This window comes from Panulirus ornatus, chromosome 12 (genome assembly GCF_036320965.1).
Source record: "Panulirus ornatus isolate Po-2019 chromosome 12, ASM3632096v1, whole genome shotgun sequence".
Lineage (NCBI taxonomy): Eukaryota > Metazoa > Arthropoda > Malacostraca > Decapoda > Palinuridae > Panulirus > Panulirus ornatus.
In genome coordinates this window covers 31,338,912-31,358,346 of record NC_092235.1, presented here as the reverse complement: position 1 = coordinate 31,358,346, position 19,435 = coordinate 31,338,912, and the positions used below count along the sequence as shown (strand labels likewise).

Here is a 19,435-nt window from a genome sequence, read left to right as displayed (position 1 = left end):
GGAGGCTATGATTGTACCCAGCTCTTTTATGCTGTTGTAATGTTGAATTATAGATGCCAAAATTATAGATGCCAGATACAGATTTAGAGGTATGTAGAAATTGCATTGTTGGGTTACTGCTTCTCCATATTGAGATGCTGTATAGGTCTGGATTACAATTAGATCAAGAAAAAGAATGAAATTGGAATCAAGAGAGAAGGGAGAGTAAGATGATTTATATGGAGAGGAACCAGTGGTCAGAGTCAATAGGATTAGATGTTGAAGAAAGATTATACACAAAAGGACAGACCCCTAAGGGACATCATTGTTGATGAGTCTTTCCAAAGCAACCATCACAATTGCTGACTAGAGAGAAAGATATGTAGTTGAGAGGAAGAAGCAGAGAAGCCAAAGAAAGCAAGTTTAGAAAGCAAAATCTCGTACCATACCCTGTCATATATTTTAGGATGTGGTGGGCCATTACTAAAGATTGGCCAAAATCCTTGTGTCAGAGGTAAGTCACATTGAAGAGAAGAGGACCTTGCATATTGATGATCAGAAAAAAGGAATGAGATTCTAAATGAGAGTGGTGAGTTTTAAAGACTGGAGACAACCGAAGTGATAGCAATGGATCAATAGTTGAAAAGGTTAGAACAGAATAGCATCTTTTCTTAGAAATGGGCTTTAACAAGGCATGCTTCCAAGAAGTAAAAAGTTGCGAGTTTTTAAACAGACATAATAGACAAGGATTGGAGCCAGCTCAAAGGTACACTCTCCTAGGATATCAGTAGATATGCCTTCTGAACCTTAAGTTTAACCACTTTTTACTGGGAGAAGAGTTGAAAGACCTTTTGCAAGAAAAGTAAATGAGAGGGCTTAAGCTCATTTGGAGATAGGGTGAAAGGTCTAGATATGAAATCATCCAAAACAGAGATAGGGGAAATTAAAGTCTGAAAAGAATGGGTGTGTAGGAGTGTTATCTGAAGATTGATCATGTTAGAAAAGTGGAGTAGAGTTAGAATTGTATCTATCTATCTGTCTACCTATCTATCTACCTATGTCTCTGACACCCATTCCCTCTGGGAATTCCCATCATGGAAGAGGCCATGGCAAAAGTCTCCTCATCCCTGTCCTTGTGTGCCTCCTGTGCATACACTATTCCATGCATTCTACCACCATTTCTCTGCCTTCAGTATCAGTATTCTTCCACTCTGTTTCCCCATGTCACAGGTGGTCTTCCTCTCACACTAATCCCTGTAATTATACTATCATACATTATTTAGGGAATCAGTGATGGATTGCGCAAAAGATGCTTGTGGCATGAGAAGAGTGGGAGGTGGGCTGTTTAGAAAGGGTAGTGAGTGGTGGGATGAAGAAGTAAGAGTATTAGTGAAAGAGAAGAGAGAGGCATTTGGACGATTTTTGCAGGGAAAAAATGCAATTGAGTGGGAGAAGTATAAAAGAAAGAGACAGGAGGTCAAGAGAAAGGTGCAAGAGGTGAAAAAAAGGGCAAATGAGAGTTGGGGTGAGAGACTATCAGTAAATTTTAGGGAGAATAAAAAGATGTTCTGGAAGGAGGTAAATAGGGTGCGTAAGACAAGGGAGCAAATGGGAACTTCAGTGAAGGGCGTAAATGGGGAGGTGATAACAAGTAGCGGTGATGTGAGAAGGAGATGGAATGAGTATTTTGAAGGTTTGTTGAATGTGTCTGATGACAGAGTGGCAGATATAGGGTGTTTTGGTCGAGGTGGTGTGCAAAGTGAGAGGGTTAGGGAAAATGATTTGGTAAACAGAGAAGAGGTAGTAAAAGCTTTGCGGAAGATGAAAGCCGGCAAGGCAGCAGGTTTGGATGGTATTGCAGTGGAATTTATTAAAAAAGGGGGTGACTGTATTGTTGACTGGTTGGTAAGGTTATTTAATGTATGTATGACTCATGGTGAGGTGCCTGAGGATTGGCGGAATGCGTGCATAGTGCCATTGTACAAAGGCAAAGGGGATAAGAGTGAGTGCTCAAATTACAGAGGTATAAGTTTGTTGAGTATTCCTGGTAAATTGTATGGGAGGGTATTGATTGAGAGGGTGAAGGCATGTACAGAGCATCAGATTGGGGAAGAGCAGTGCGGTTTCAGAAGTGGTAGAGGATGTGTGGATCAGGTGTTTGCTTTGAAGAATGTATGTGAGAAATACTTAGAAAAGCAAATGGATTTGTATGTAGCATTTATGGATCTGGAGAAGGCATATGATAGAGTTGATAGAGATGCTCTGTGGAAGGTATTAAGAATATATGGTGTGGGAGGCAAGTTGTTAGAAGCAGTGAAAAGTTTTTATCGAGGATGTAAGGCATGTGTACGTGTAGGAAGAGAGGAAAGTGATTGGTTCTCAGTGAATGTAGGTTTGCGGCAGGGGTGTGTGATGTCTCCATGGTTGTTTAATTTGTTTATGGATGGGGTTGTTAGGGAGGTAAATGCAAGAGTCCTGGAAAGAGGGGCAAGTATGAAGTCTGTTGGGGATGAGAGAGCTTGGGAAGTGAGTCAGTTGTTGTTCGCTGATGATACAGCGCTGGTGGCTGATTCATGTGAGAAACTGCAGAAGCTGGTGACGGAGTTTGGTAAAGTGTGTGGAAGAAGAAAGTTAAGAGTAAATGTGAATAAGAGCAAGGTTATTAGGTACAGTAGGGGTGAGGGTCAAGTCAATTGGGAGTTGAGTTTGAATGGAGAAAAACTGGAGGAAGTGAAGTGTTTTAGATATCTGGGAGTGGATCTGTCAGCGGATGGAACCATGGAAGCGGAAGTGGATCATAGGGTGGGGGAGGGGGCGAAAATTTTGGGAGCCTTGAAAAATGTGTGGAAGTCGAGAACATTATCTCGGAAAGCAAAAATGGGTATGTTTGAAGGAATAGTGGTTCCAACAATGTTGTATGGTTGCGAGGCGTGGGCTATGGATAGAGATGTGCGCAGGAGGATGGATGTGCTGGAAATGAGATGTTTGAGGAAAATGTGTGGTGTGAGGTGGTTTGATCGAGTAAGTAACGTAAGGGTAAGAGAGATGTGTGGAAATAAAAAGAGCGTGGTTGAGAGAGCAGAAGAGGGTGTTTTGAAATGGTTTGGGCACATGGAGAGAATGAGTGAGGAAAGATTGACCAAGAGGATATATGTGTCGGAGGTGGAGGGAACGAGGAGAAGAGGGAGACCAAATTGGAGGTGGAAAGATGGAGTGAAAAAGATTTTGTGTGATCGGGGCCTGAACATGCAGGAGGGTGAAAGGAGGGCAAGGAATAGAGTGAATTGGAGCGATGTGGTATACAGGGGTTGACGTGCTGTCAGTGGATTGAATCAAGGCATGCGAAGCGTCTGGGGTAAACCATGGAAAGCTGTGTAGGTATGTATATTTGCGTGTATGGATGTGTGTATGTACATGTGTATGGGGGGGGGGGTTGGGCCATTTCTTTCGTCTGTTTCCTTGCGCTACCTCGCAAACGCGGGAGACAGCGACAAAGTATAAAAAAAAAAAAAAAAAACATTATCCTTGTAAACTACCCATCTTACATTTTTTCCACATGCCCAAACCACCTCAAATTATTACGTTTCACCCACTTTATCACTCCACAATCCATTCCCTTTGCAGTGCCATACCACATCTCTCATACATCCCCTTATTTGTTTCTTCATTCCAGTTAGTCATACCACATGTTCCTCTCAGATAGCTCATATCCACAGCCTGGATTCTTGACCTCTGTGCCTCATTCCATGTCCATGTTTTGGCTGCATAGGTCAGGGTTGGGAGGACTATGCTGTCCCTTAATCCTCCCTTCACTTCCATACTTACACCTCTCCCTTTAATTATTCTGTTAAGGGACCCAATGACTCTTCTACCCTGCACTGCTGTCTCCCTTATCCCTCCTTCCAAGTAACCAAACTTACCCACGACAGCTCTTAAATATTTTAATTTTCTCACCCCTTCCAGTCTTCCTCCCTTCATTTCAAAAACACAGTTTGGTACACTTTCTTCTTTCACACTGTATGGTTTTGCCATATACATAATCTCACTCGTTTCCTTTCAAACACCATTACTTTACTTTTACTTGCATTTACATTCAATCACCTACACTTACACACACAGAACACACTTACAGCCTTCTGCAACCCCTCTTTGCTCTTGGCAAACAACACAGTATCATCCACAAACAGGCTTGCTACTACTCATCATACCTCACTGCCACATTTCATCTCTGCACCCTGTTTTGCTTTCATCTTTCTTATCACTACATCCACAAGTATATTAAAAAGCCATGCTAACATCTCGCAGCCCTGCTTCACACCCATATGCATACTGAAACTTTTGCTCAACTCTCCATCCACTCTTTCATGTGCATTTGCTCCTCTATAGAAGGATTTCACACCATCCAATGGTTGTATCCCTGCTCCATATATCGTTAACACACCCCATAAAGCATTCCACTCAGCTGTGTCATACACTTTCCCCAGATCCATTAAAGCTGCCTATAACTTCTTCCCCTTTTCTACTTTTTTAATCATCTTCACTGCAAAAATCTGATCCACACATCCCGTACCTTTCCTAAAACCCCCATGCTCCTCACTTATTCTACATTTAGTCACTTCCATAGCACTGTCAGTCAGCTTTCTTCCATTCACTTTTCCTGGTATACTTAACAGGCTTATTCCCCAATAATTGGTACATACATGCTCAGCACCTTTTCCTTTGAATAAAGGAACAGTAATAGCTTTTAGGCAATCCTTAGGCATAACCTTCTGTTTCCATTCTAAATGATATATCAGATGCACCCACTCTATCACACTTTCACCTCATGGCATGCTTCAGCTTTTCAGCTATGATACCATCCACTCCAGGAGCTTTTCCTATCTTCAGCCTGACTATTGCCTTTTTTTCTCCCTTTTTTGCTGTAGGTCCTTGCACTTGTGTCCTCTTCCTTCCATCATCCATACCCATGCATATAACAACTGTTGATTAACCTTCTCCTACATTCATTTGTACTTTAAAACTCTTTCCATTTTTCTTTCACTCCCTCCTTTTGATTCAGCAACTCCTCTTTCTTCCTTCTCACATTAACATTTCCACTCTTGCATGGACCCCTTTCCACTTCTTCCCAGTATAATTTCTGATTTTCCGTAAACTTTTCACTCTACTTTCTTCCAAAATCTTCATGTACTCTCTTTGCTTTCTTCTGTCGGCCCCTTAACTTTCTATATACACATCTTATATTCTTCCTTCCCCTTTTGTTGAACTTTCATTAGTACATTTCTCTTGAGCAGTCATCCATATTCCTTTTTGTTCTCTTCCACAGCATTTCTGATCTGTTCTCTCCACCACTTACATACCTTTTTAGTCCTATATCCTCTTATCTTGTATCCAACTACTAATTTTACAACCTCTATGTGACTTTCTCTAAACATTTTAAACATCTCATTCACATATGACTGAATCTGTACATTTACTGCACTTCCATCTAAACTTTTGGTCATCCGACTTGATTCTCCTCCTTGTATTCTGTCTGATTCATCTCACTTGCCCACAGTTTTACCTCTCCAATCTTCCTAATGCCTTACCTCCACTTCTTGATCCTCACCACCACAAAAAAGAACTGTGATATGGTCAGAGCCTCCAAAGAATCCTCTAACAACTCCAGCATCTAGCTTGCCATTTCTTTCATCCACTGCCACATCGTCTATCAAACCATTTTGCTCTTCTCTTCCATCATTTCTCATCATTTATACTTGTGGATCATCTTGTGCTGAAAAAAGGTTGAATTATATGTTAATGGAAATGCTTTTGGTTAAGAAACAGAAAGACTTGTAAGGTAAAGAAGTCAAATTGGTGCAATGTCTCTTGTGAAAACAGCTTTGCAGTGATTTTAAGTAGAAGTGAAGGCAGAATGAGATTCAGAGAAGAGAAGAGTATCAGTTCTTGACAAGCATCAGGACAGTAGCTATAAGACCATGACTGGGGAGGTAAAGATTCAGAAGACAGGACATTTGTCTTCATCCCATCCAAGATAACCCCCATTAGATGGTCAGCACAACTGGAGATATCATGGCTAGGAAAGCAGTACTGGTCCTTTGGAGAATCAATCATAAAAGCTGCTTGAGGAGGATCATTAAGCCTTCCCAAAGTGCTAAAATTGGCATTTTGAGAGGAGGATAAGGAATGGACATGCCCAATTCAAAGTAATTATGAGATTGTGATCAGAAGACCATAAGCAGACAGTAGTAGTGCACATGTAATGGGAAGGTTTTTAGAGAGAAAAAAAGAGATGAAATAAATTAGAATAGTGATCTTGACAAGTCTGGTCTCCTTTTGGGTGTAAAATGAATTCCATCAGAGGAAAGATTAGTTAAATTAGAGGAAAACATAAAGGGTCTCAGCTCCACTGGGATCAGTGCGAGTAGAACCAATCCAATTTTTTTTTTATCTCCATTGAAATCCAGTGCATAGAGGAATTCAGTGCATGAATATGCCTTATGGCAGGAACTCAAATAGTCAAACAGATGTACATGACTGGCAGAATTGGGGCAAGATACACCAAACATAACCAAAGCTTGGAGGGTAAAGAAATTTTGAGCCAGATGGCATCAGTGTTTTGCTCTCTTATTTTTCATACTACTGATGTTAAAACTACATTGAGTAATGGTTTGTGTATTAGAGACATGAAACTGTCAGGCAGAATAACGTCATACTAAAGTTTTGAATATATTGTACTGACTCATTATTAATGCTGAATACTGTGAAATTGTTATAGGAAAGAAGTTGCTGCTGCCAAGGAGTGTAGTGAAAATGATACTGTTAGGCAGACTAATTACTGATGCTAGGGAGAAGAGTGAAGTTAATAGTATTGAACATAAAGCTAAGTGTACTAGCGCTGAGTGTAGTGATACTGATTTTATTGAGGACACCAGTGATTGATGCTCATGATTGTAGTAAAGACACGCCCACCATGTTATCTGATATACTCCTTACTATGTCAGTGCTGATTGCTGTCTAAGTATGTGTGAAGTTTTTATTTTCATATTCATCACAACTATTCTTGAGTCGTAGGTCAAGCATAAATGTTGATAATATCAGAGTAACCAGGAATGCCCTGACTCAGCACTTTTAACCTTGTTGTTCAGAACCTGTACATACAATTATGAACTGAATCGTTTCTTCCTAGTTAGGGAAGATATATAGAAATCCGAGTGTTCTTGTAGGAATCCACAAATGACGTGGCCATTATACTGTATGATTGTATTTACAGTGGTTTGTTTTAAGTTGTCATCATGGCCATTAGTTATTGTGGTGATAATGGAAATCTTTCTATCCATCAATCTGTATCTCTAGAACACCTTCAAAGGGGTGGCCTTGGAAATAGAGTGCCCATAACTAATGAATTCCATCATCATTCTTAGCCTTTATTGCCTCACCCTTAACAGGCCACTGGCAGAGGGCAACTCCAGTGCAATGTATGCAGTGGCTCATGCCTAATATTCCTGCCTAATGTTTTTGCTTACTACTACTATCTAATGTTTCTACCTAATGTTCTTGCTTACTCATTCTATCCATTCCTCCTACCATTTTACCGAAAGGCAGGGCTAAAACATAGTGCTTACTGCAGGAAAATCTAGAGTTATGAAGAATGAGCTGTGTGAGTTAAATGTTGTCAAGTGTTAAGTGTGACAAGGAGTGATAGTATGTTTCTGAACAGCATGCTGGTACTCCAAGTGTGGGTTAGACAGAAAAAAAAGAGAGCTACCTGGGCCAGACGAGTGTAACTTGACAATCACTGAAGTATTGGCTCACAACAGAGCCATCACTAATCCTCCTGATATTTAGGCAGGTAGAACTGGTAATTTGTGATAGTGAGAGGTGTGGTGATTTTTTTTTTTTTTTTTTTTTTTTTTTTAGATCTGTAATAATAAGATAAAGTTTAATACAGTTTTACCTTCAGCTTCCAGGTACTGGTGATTATGACAATGCACCCCTAAGGCAGTATGATGGGCAGCATGCAAAGCAAAATATTGACCATACGCCTAGCATAGTCACCACTACTACAGCACAGGGACAGGTAAGCCCATGTTGATTGACCTGCTGTGACTGCTGTTATGAAGTGAAGATAGGTAACATCTTATTTGACCACCACGGCTCCTACCAGCGTAGACTGTTGACATCAGTCACCACTCAGGAGCAGTGAAGTAATTTCTAGAATCATTTTAAGTCCTTCCTGTCCGAGTTGGTAGTTATACTCTCTTTATACAATTTTTTTTTTTTTTTTTTTTTTTTGCTGTCTCCCGCGTTTGCGAGGTAGCACAAGGAAACAGACGAAAGAAATGGCCCAACCCACCCCCATACACATGTATAAACATACGTCCACACACGCAAATATACATACCTACACAGCTTTCCATGGTTTACCCCAGACGCTTCACATGCCTTGATTCAATCCACTGACAGCACGTCAACCCCGGTATACCACATCGCTCCAATTCACTCTATTCCTTGCCCTCCTTTCACCCTCCTGCATGTTCAGGCCCCGATCACACAAAATCTTTTTCACTCCATCTTTCCACCTCCAATTTGGTCTCCCTCTTCTCCTCGTTCCCTCCACCTCCGACACATATATCCTCTTGGTCAATCTTTTCTCACTCATTCTCTCCATGTGCCCAAACCATTTCAAAACACCCTCTTCTGCTCTCTCAACCACGCTCTTTTTATTTCCACACATCTCTCTTACCCTTACGTTACGTACTCGATCAAACCACCTCACACCACACATTGTCCTCAAACATCTCATTTCCAGCACATCCATCCTCCTGCGCACAACTCTATCCATAGCCCACGCCTCGCAACCATACAACATTGTTGGAACCACCATTCCTTCAAACATACCCATTTTTGCTTTCCGAGATAATGTTCTCGACTTCCAAACATTCTTCAAGGCTCCCAGAATTTTCGCCCCCTCCCCCACCCTATGATCCACTTCCGCTTCCATGGTTCCATCCGCTGCCAGATCCACTCCCAGATATCTAAAACACTTCACTTCCTCCAGTTTTTCTCCATTCAAACTCACCTCCCAATTGACTTGACCCTCAACCCTACTGTACCTAATAACCTTGCTCTTATTCACATTTACTCTTAACTTTCTTCTTTCACACACTTTACCAAACTCAGTCACCATCTTCTGCAGTTTCTCACATGAATCAGCCACCAGCGCTGTATCATCAGCGAACAACAACTGACTCACTTCCCAAGCTCTCTCATCCCCAACAGACTTCATACTTGCCCCTCTTTCCAAAACTCTTGCATTCACCTCCCTAACAACCCCATCCATAAACAAATTAAACAGCCATGGAGACATCACACACCCCTGCCGCAAACCTTCATTCACTGAGAACCAATCACTTTCCTCTCTTCCTACACGTACACATGCCTTACATCCTCGATAAAAACTTTTCACTGCTTCTAACAACTTGCCTCCCACACCATATATTCTTAATACCTTCCACAGAGCATCTCTATCAACTCTATCATATGCCTTCTCCAGATCCATAAATGCTACATACAAATCCATTTGCTTTATACAATTATCTCCCTTTTTTCATCTCCATGTTTTTCACCTATTTTATCATGGTAACTTTGACTTGGTTTTTTTTACCCTATCACTTCATTTAAATCTTTTATTATGATGGTTTTGACCTCTGGCTGTGAGTGGAGCCTTTACAGTAATGGAAAAAAATAGATAGCAGTTTAAGTGATCACCACTTTTATACAAATAAGGCTGGTTAGACATTGTACTTTACCACCACTACTACTGCTATCACACAGGTGAAGATAAATGGACATCTTACATGATGGCCACCATTACTGCTCTTATCATTTTTTCTCCCATGTAACACTTGACTTACCTGCCACTGATACTGCCACATAAGTAAGAATGGATGGACATTTTACTCTACCGCCACTGCTAGTACTGATCAAGTTTGGAAAGTCCATAATCCTTGGGGCCAAGGAATGTAGAGATTTTGGATTTTTACAGATTTTAGAAACAGGCTCAGAGTGAGGTCTGCATATGTCGTAATATTAACCCCAAAAGCAAGTGCAATTTCCTGATGCTTTTGAAAAGTGGGTGTTTTTCAAGTAAATGGAAAAAGCATTTCTCTCCTGAAATTAAGAATATACTATGAAAATAAGAATACAGAGAAACTTGTGAAATTTGCCTTAACTTTTGGAGGGATGAGAACTTCTTGAAAAATACTGCATAGACAGCACTTAGCACTACACAACTTGACATTGACAGGTCTCAACTGTCACTGACTCATTATATAGTATTAAGATTCACTTTTTCCCCCCCATCCATGTTTGCTGTTTCCCTTGTACCAAGATAGCACTAAAAGCAGACGTAGAATGGCCCTGATTTGCTCGCATCCAAACTCCAGCTCTCATATACAGTGCAATGAAACCGGAGCTCCCCATACTAAAACACTGCAGACCTTCCTGTGATTTCCCTGGACCATTTCATTTTCCTGGTCCAGTATATTGACAAGAATGTCCCATTTTCTTACTTTTAAAGTTGTGCATTTAAGAAAAGTTAATTCTGATGTTATATTCTGAGGACAAAAGTGATGAGAGCCTCCTGTTCATGGCACATATTTGCAGGAGCAACTTTAACACTCACAATATTTTATGGATCTGGAGAAGGCATATGATAGAGTTGATAGAGATGCTCTGTGGAAGGTATTAAGAATATATGGTGTGGGAGGCAAGTTGTTAGAAGCAGTGAAAAGTTTTTTCGAGGATGTAAGGCATGTGTACGTGTAGGAAGAGAGGAAAGTGATTGGTTCTCAGTGAATGTAGGTTTGCGGCAGGGGTGTGTGATGTCTCCATGGTTGTTTAATTTGTTTATGGATGGGGTTGTTAGGGAGGTGAATGCAAGAGTTTTGGAAAGAGGGGTAAGTATGAAGTCTGTTGGGGATGAGAGAGCTTGGGAAGTGAGTCAGTTGTTATTCGCTGATGATACGGTGCTGGTGGCTGATTCATGTGAGAAACTGCAGAAGCTGGTGACTGAGTTTGGTAAAGTGTGTGAAAGAAGAAAGTTAAGAGTAAATGTGAATAAGAGCAAGGTTATTAGGTACAGTAGGGTTGAGGGTCAAGTCAATTGGGAGGTAAGTTTGAATGGAGAAAAACTGGAGGAAGTAAAGTGTTTTAGATATCTGGGAGTGGATCTGGCAGTGGATGGAACCATGGAAGCAGAAGTGGATCATAGGGTGGGGGAGGGGGCGAAATTCCTGGGAGCCTTGAAGAATGTGTGGAAGTCGAGAACATTATCTCGGAAAGCAAAAATGGGTATGTTTGAAGGAATAGTGGTTCCAACAATGTTGTATGGTTGCGAGGCGTGGGCTATGGATAGAGTTGTGCGCAGGAGGATGGATGTGCTGGAAATGAGATGTTTGAGAACAATGTGTGGTGTGAGGTGGTTTGATCAAGTAAGTAACGTAAGGGTAAGAGAGATGTGTGGAAATAAAAAGAGCATGGTAGAGAGAGCAGAAGAGGGTGTTTTGAAATGGTTTGGGCACATGGAGAGAATGAGTGAGGAAAGATTGACCAAGAGGATATATGTGTTGGAGGTGGAGGGAATGAGGAGAAGTGGGAGACCAAATTGGAGGTGGAAAGATGGAGTGAAAAAGATTTTGTGATCGGGGCCTGAACATGCAGGAGGGTGAAAGGAGGGCAAGGAATAGAGTGAATTGGATCGATGTGGTATACCGGGGTTAACGTGCTGTCAGTGGATTGAATCAGGGCATGTGAAGCGTCTGGGGTAAACCATGGAAAGCTGTGTAGGTATGTATATTTGCGTGTGTGGACGTATGTATATACATGTGTATGGGGGTGGGTTGGGCCATTTCTTTCGTCTGTTTCCTTGCGCTACCTCGCAAACGCGGGAGACAGCGACAAAAAAAAAAAAAAAAAAACATTTCACTATTAAAAGGCTTTCAGAACCAAGGAGTCCAAAGTCTGTCATGCTGGGATGGACGCACTGAATATGAGATTCAACTTTAAGTCCTGTAATGCTTGTTTTAATCTTACCCTTAGGGTTAATCAACTTTTCATTTAGAAGCTGGTCATTGGACAAAGGTATGGCCACTTTGCTTTAGCACTATTTTATCCAGGTGATAGTTTATCAAGCTATTAGAATGAACAGAACAAGTTGTTAAATGTCTTTGTAGCTTCAAGTATAGAAAAATCAGTTCATTTTTCATCTTTGCTTTCCTGCATGTTTGATTTTTATGTCGCCTTCATAGAATAGCAGACACTGAAGTCTCTCTTCACCCATCATTATATTGCATCTGTTCCTCAATCCTTTGTCTGTCCATCTGTCCACAAATCATCAACCATTATTGCCCATCCATTGTCCATCTATCCCTCAAAAGACACACTTGATTTAATCCTCAATAAGATCATGATGACAACTTGAAAATATGAAATGAAAAACTCTGACTTCATGTAGTTGTTTTCTAGCAACAAATGAAGTGTCTGGCTTAAGACCCATAAATCAAATTTAGATTTTGCTTAAGTTTTGCCGCATATGATAAGGCTTAACCTTTGATAATCTACCACTTAACTTGAAGAAAATTCAACCTTTGGCCTTGAAACTTTAGAGGCCTCAACATATGGTAGGGATAAGTGCCTTGACTCCTGGTGCTACTTAGATCCCTCTTAAGTCAAACCATTGAAATCTGTTATGACAAGGGACATGTTATGGACCAAATTTTTCCCAACGTAACTGTTATGGATGGTATTATTCTACTTGTATACAAAACTGTACCAGAAACAACGTACCTTACAACTCAGAAACAGTACAACACTTTTCATGAAATAATTTAGATTTTTTCATACTTGATCAATTTTTCCCACGTTAGGAAGGTAACACTAGTTACTGACAAAGAAAGGCCACATTCATTCACATCCATTCTCAGTCTTTAATGGAAACTTAATGAAAATATACTGGAAAAGTTGCTATGCCTTTAGCTTGATAATGAGGGCTTAGATGCTGCTGGCGTGGGATGAGGTTGACTGAGGGTTACTGGAAGGGAGAGTAAGGGGCACTAGGGTTATATAGATCAGCCCAGAATTATCTAATACAACAAATGTTGCCATGTCACAGGCATTGCAGACAATGTTGAATAATCTAGCATTAGATATATAAAGGTAACAGTGAGTGAGACCCTCAGACTTTGCTAAAACCATGAGTTTCTGATCAGTATCACACCTCCAAAGCAACTATGATTTAATCTCCAGAAAAATGGCCTTACAACTTGTACATCCATTAGTACCTTGAACATTCCTTCCTGACATAGTGAAATATCTACTTTTACCTAGAATGTGGTAAGTTATGGAGTAAGCATTGAATACAAACATGCGTTAATACTAACTGGTGGAATATGAATGAAATGGTATTTTGTGGTGACATTTACTAAAGAATGCACAATAAGTGCAATACACATGTGCTTCAAGTTATGGTGATGTACTTCAGTTAAAAGAAAGTAGTATTTATGACTGAAAGTTTCTGTTTATTATTTATTATACTTCATCGCTCTCTCCCACACAAGTGAGGTAGTGCCAAGAAACAGACGAAGAATGGCCCATCCACTCATATACACATATATGTATATAAACACCCATACACACACATATACATACTTATGCATAATATATATGCATTTACATACATATATATACACATAAACAGACATATACATATATACACATGTACATATTCATACTTACTTGCCTTCATTCATTCTTGGCGCCACCCCACCCCACAGGAAATAGCATCACAACCCCCTGCTTCAGTGATGTAACACCAGGAAAACAAACAAAAAAGGCCACATTCGTTCGCATTCAGTCTCAAGCTGTCATGTGTAATGCACCGAAACCACAGCTGCCTATCCACATCCAGGCCCCACTGACTATTCCCCGGTTTACCTCAGATGTTTCACATGCCCTGGTTCAGTCCACTGACAGCACTTGAAAATATTTATATTAAAATCATTTGTTTTTTCCAGTCTGCTGCAAGTCATATAACAGCATCGTAGGTAGACACAATAGAACCTAATTCTTAAGTGTTTTAAATTCAGAAAATTCCAGCTCGAGGCCTTCTCTTATGGTTGTTTCCCAGCATCTAAAGAGGTGAATGGCACTAGAACCATAACTTTATTTTTCATTTTTATGCTACTTATAGATAGGTTTAACCTGCTATAGCCCATATATCAAAATATTCAACCTTGAATTTGACCTTGAAGGAACCCACTTTTGGCCATGACACAATATGCACTTGTCTCCCAGCCTTTGAAAAATGGATTGGCAAAAGACCATAATTCTAGTTTTATTCTGTACCATTTATATGAGATTTAACCAATGATAATGCAGTGCTACAGGTATTCCTTGGAATCCCCATTTTTTTTTTCAATACAATTCTCTTTTAAGTTCTGGGGCTCCAGGAGCCATATGCAGAAAACTCAGAATGCTTAAGTATGCTTAACTCCAAAGAATTTTACTTAACTTTAAGAGTTTTGCTAAGCATGTTACTGAAAACTGCATTATGTTTAAGTATTTGCTTAGCAGACGACCAATTTAAAAAACCTCAGGAGGACTCTTAAGCAGTTAAGAATTTGCGTAGCGATGTAAATGTGGCTGTATGACAAGAGAGACTTGTTCAACTGAAAGCTTTTTGGCCCCATAAAGATGTTCTCAGTGTGTTTGATGATGCGGAACTCATCAGAAGATATCGATTTGACCATGCAAGAATACAGCTTGTCACAGATTTAGTGAGAAATAAGGTAGAAAGTCCTACAGCAAGGAACATGGCTATCATGCTGGAACTTGCTACTGGAAAAATGCGGTAGTGATGATTTTGGACCAAGACAACCTCTGTAAGTTATTGTAGAGTTATTGCACAGACAGATGTTAGACAAAACAAGGAGAATTTATGCAAATTGTGGGCTTTTCTGGTGCTGTGGATGCTGTAGATAGCACTCATGTAAGAATAGTGACACCTTCAGTGAATGAAGAACATTATGAATTTAAATAGGAAAAATTACCATAGTGTAAACAGTTTTTTGATGCCAAGTTCAAGATAATTAACAACGTAAATTGGCCAGGATCAACAAGATTATTTGGAAGCCATAAGGTACCACAAAGCTGTCATCTTTTTGGTAATAGTGATTACCTTTGTAAGCATTGGCTTTTAACCCCTTACTTACAACTTGAAGATGGTGCTCAGACAGCTTATAACAGGTAACATAGAATGCTTTACTGGATGTTTATTTGTGACAAAATGTCAATATTATTTACATTTCTACATTGGCTATAGGTTAGGTTTCATATCTCTTGTAACTACTTCCACAATCCAAAATTGAATTAACCTAATCTTGGGTGCAAAAGAATTCTGGATTGTCAAAAAGCATGCTAGATGATTAGCCTAGGCATAACATCCAACCTCAGATTTGTACATAATAGGTTTCTAGTATTACGGGGCACACATGAAAACTAGATGTATTGTGGAAATGGGGATTGAACAGCTGAAATGAAGATGGCATGTTTTACATGAAGTCAGGGTCAAGCCAGAAATAGTCTGTCCAATAATCATGGCCTGTGCTGTTTTCCAGAATATATGTAAAGAGAGAAATTTACACCTTCCAGATGAAAGTGACCTCGACATTCTACTTGAATATAATTTGGATGCAGCAGCGCACTTAAATCACCTATACCAATGAGATAGACCTCAAGAAGGTCTACGTTACAAAGACTACCTTGCCAATTCACACTTCATGGCAGAAAAGTGATTCATTGCCATGCATACTTTTTCAAATTCCAAACTAAGTGAAGAATGTACTTTGTTGGCAGAATTTCACTTTGATAACTTTTATTATACTTCCCTGGTCTTGGAGGGTGAGGAAGGAGCGGAGGTAGTGCGAGACCCTGGCCTAGAGAAGTTAAGGCTGAAACCACTGGTGCTACCAGTAGTGGCAGCACCGGTGCTGGGAACTGCTGGGGCTGACGTCTCGCTGCCTCCCACAACACTGCCACTGTTACTGCTCACCTGCACAACCATAGTACAAGAGCAACACTGCAGGTGCAGAGGAACGTTCCGCCCAGCCTTCCCGTGAACCGTCTTCAAGAGCCAAGCTTCCACACCAGGGAACAAACGAGGGTGAATTAACATAGAACCGAGGATGACCGAAATAAAAAATCAGGAGCCGGAGGTCACTCATGTCTCCATTGGCCGTCTCTCCCTACACATCACCCATGTCCTCACTGGCCATAATTAGCCACTGATGACGTACTCCTCACACCGTCAAGTGATTCGTCTGATGATAAGCGCGTCCTCAAACTTCGATCTGGCCAGGAGGCCGTTTCTGGATTTCCAACGTCAAAGTAAGGTTAGTACTGTCTCGGTCGGAAGTCCAAAAGACTCGTACTTCATGACTTTTACCCTCCGTGACTTCCATGGTGCCTCTCCGTCAATTGTTTCTTCATGATATTCTGGAGGTCTTCGACGCAGGATCCGCCAGAAGAGACTGGTGGTACGTCAGAACGTTTGCTACCGTTTGAACCCTCCAAAGCCGAAACACATCAGTTGGAAATCTATGAATGGCTGCTCTCAACCATGGTCACAGCTTAAGCGTCGCGTCATGAGAAGAACCATCATAATGGAGTTGCACGGACTGTGATCCTTGCTGTGGTTACAAGAATGTTCTTCCGCCCACCAGTGATGCTACTACGTTTGTGAATCAAGAACCATTGCAACACAAACCTTGCCAGGTGGTAGAGTGTCCCGCAGTGTATCGAGACAGACTTCCCCAGAACTTTTTTAAAGGGGAAGTAAATGTTTATAGTTGTGTTACTGGAGTGATAGTTTTCATACATGGTGCTTTGACAAGAAAATAGTGAAATTGGAAAAAATGTAGCTTAGACATTGAAGCTTATTGATACAGTGGTTAAATTGATGAGAACTACTATTGACGTTTGTGTAAATAAATTATACATTTCCCTTTTCCATAGCCAGAGGTTGAACCATTATGTGACATTCATTTTTTCATTTCATTTCAAGCTAGAAGTTTCAGTTTTCTAAATTATTTCTTACATTTTTCATATGTATATATATGTATATGTGTGTGTGTGTGTGTGTATATATGCATATGTATGTGTATGTATGTATATATGTATATATATATATATATATATTATCCCTGGGGATAGGGGTGAAAGAATACTTCCCACGCATTCCTCGCGTGTCGTAGAAGGCGACTACAGGGGACAGGAGCGGGGGACCAGAAATCCTCCCCTCCTTGTATTTTTTTAACTTTCTAAAATGGGAAACAGAAGAAGGAGTCACGTGGGGAGTGCTCATCCTCCTCGAAGGCTCAGACTGGGGTGTCTAAATGTGTGTGGATGTAACCAAGATGTGAAAAAAGGAGAGATAGGTAGTATGTTTGAGGAAAGGAACCTGGATGTTTTGGCTCTGAGTGAAATGAAGCTCAAGGGTAAAGGGGAAGAGTGGTTTGGGAATGTCTTGGGAGTAAAGTCAGGGGTTTGTGAGAGGACAAGAGCAAGGGAAGGAGTAGCAGTACTCCTGAAACAGGAGTTGTAGGAGTATGTGATAGAATGTAAGAAAGTAAATTCTCGATTAATATGGGTAAAACTGAAAGTTGATGGAGAGAGATGGGTGATTATTGGTGCATATGCACCTGGGCATGAGAAGAAAGATCATGAGAGGCAAGTGTTTTGGGAGCAGCTGAATGAGTGTGTTAGTGGTTTTGATGCTCGAGACTGGGTTATAGTGATTGATGATTTGAATGCAAAGGTGAGTAATGTGGCAGTTGAGGGAATAATTGGTATACATGGGGTGTTCAGTGTTGTAACTGGAAATGGTGAAGAGCTTGTAGATTTATGTGCTGAAAAAGGACGGGTGATTGGGAATACCTGGTTTAAAAAGCGAGATATACATAAGTATATGTATGTAAGTAGGAGAGATGGCCAGAGAGCATTATTGGATTACATGTTAATTGACAGGCGCACGAAAGAGAGACTTTTGGATGTTAATGTGCTGAGAGGTGCAACTGGAGGGATGTCTGATCATTATCTTGTGGAGGCTAAGGTGAAGATTTGTATGGGTTTTCAGAAAAGAAGAGTGAATGTTGGGGTGAAGAGGGTGGTGAGAGTAAGTGAGCTTGGGAAGGAGACTTGTGTGAGGAAGTACCAGGAGAGACTGAGTACAGAATGGAAAAAGGTGAGAACAATGGAAGTAAGGGGAGTGGGGGAGGAATGGGATGTATTTAGGGAATCAGTGATGGATTGCACAAAAGATGCTTGTGGCATGAGAAGTGTGGGAGGTGGGTTGATTAGAAAGGGTAGTGAGTGATGGGATGAAGAAGTAAGATTATTAGTGAAAGAGAAGAGAGAGGCATTTGGACGATTTTTGCAGGGAAAAAATGCAATTGAGTGGGAGATGTATAAAAGAAAGACAGGAGCTCAAGAGAAAGGTGCAAGAGGTGAAAAAGAGGGCAAATGAGAGTTGGGGTGAGAGAGTATCATTAAATTTTAGGGAGAATAAAAAGATGTTCTGGAAGGAGGTAAATAAAGTGCATAAGACAAGGGAGCAAATGGGAACTTCAGTGAAGGGCGCAAATGGGGAGGTGATAACAAGTAGTGGTGATGTGAGAAGGAGATGGAGTGAGTATTTTGAAGGTTTGTTGAATGTGTTTGATGATAGAGTGGCAGATATAGGGTGTTTTGGTCGAGGTGGTGTGCAAAGTGAGAGGGTTAGGGAAAATGATTTGGTAAACAGAGAAGAGGTAATAAAAGCTTTGCGGAAGATGAACGCCGGCAAGGCAGCAGGTTTGGATGGTATTGCAGTGGAATTTATTAAAAAAGAGGGTGACTGTATTATTGACTGGTTGGTAAGGTTATTTAATGTATGTATGACTCATGGTGAGGTGCCTGAGGATTGGCGGAATGCGTGCATAGTGCCATTGTACAAAGGCAAAGGGGATAAGAGTGAGTGCTCAAATTACAGAGGTATAAGTTTGTTGAGTATTCCTGGTAAATTATATGGGAGGGTATTGATTGAGAGGGTGAAGGCATGTACAGAGCATCAGATTGGGGAAGAGCAGTGTGGTTTCAGAAGTGGTAGAGGATGTGTGGATCAGGTGTTTGCTTTGAAGAATGTATGTGAGAAATACTTAGAAAAGCAAATGGATTTGTATGTAGCATTTATGGATCTGGAGAAGGCTTATGATAGAGTTGATAGAGATGCTTTGTGGAAGGTATTAAGAATATATGGTGTGGGAGGCAAGTTGTTAGAAGCCATGAAAAGTTTTTATCGAGGATGTAAGGCATGTGTGCGTGTAGGAAGAGAGGAAAGTGATTGGTTCTTAGTGAATGTAAG

The 19,435-nt window shown here is 40.6% G+C and overlaps 1 protein-coding gene across 8 annotated transcripts in view; it reads left to right on the top strand.

Moving 5' to 3' along the window:
* LOC139752006 (uncharacterized) overlaps positions 1-19,435 on the top strand; it is a 269,198-nt gene that overhangs the window by 203,937 nt on the left and 45,826 nt on the right. For all 8 annotated transcript variants that reach the window (XM_071667778.1, XM_071667779.1, XM_071667783.1 and 5 more), the window contains one exon: positions 7,940-8,056. In XM_071667778.1, coding sequence (XP_071523879.1) covers positions 7,940-8,056 — 117 coding nt within the window. The remainder of the gene's footprint in view (positions 1-7,939; positions 8,057-19,435) is intronic.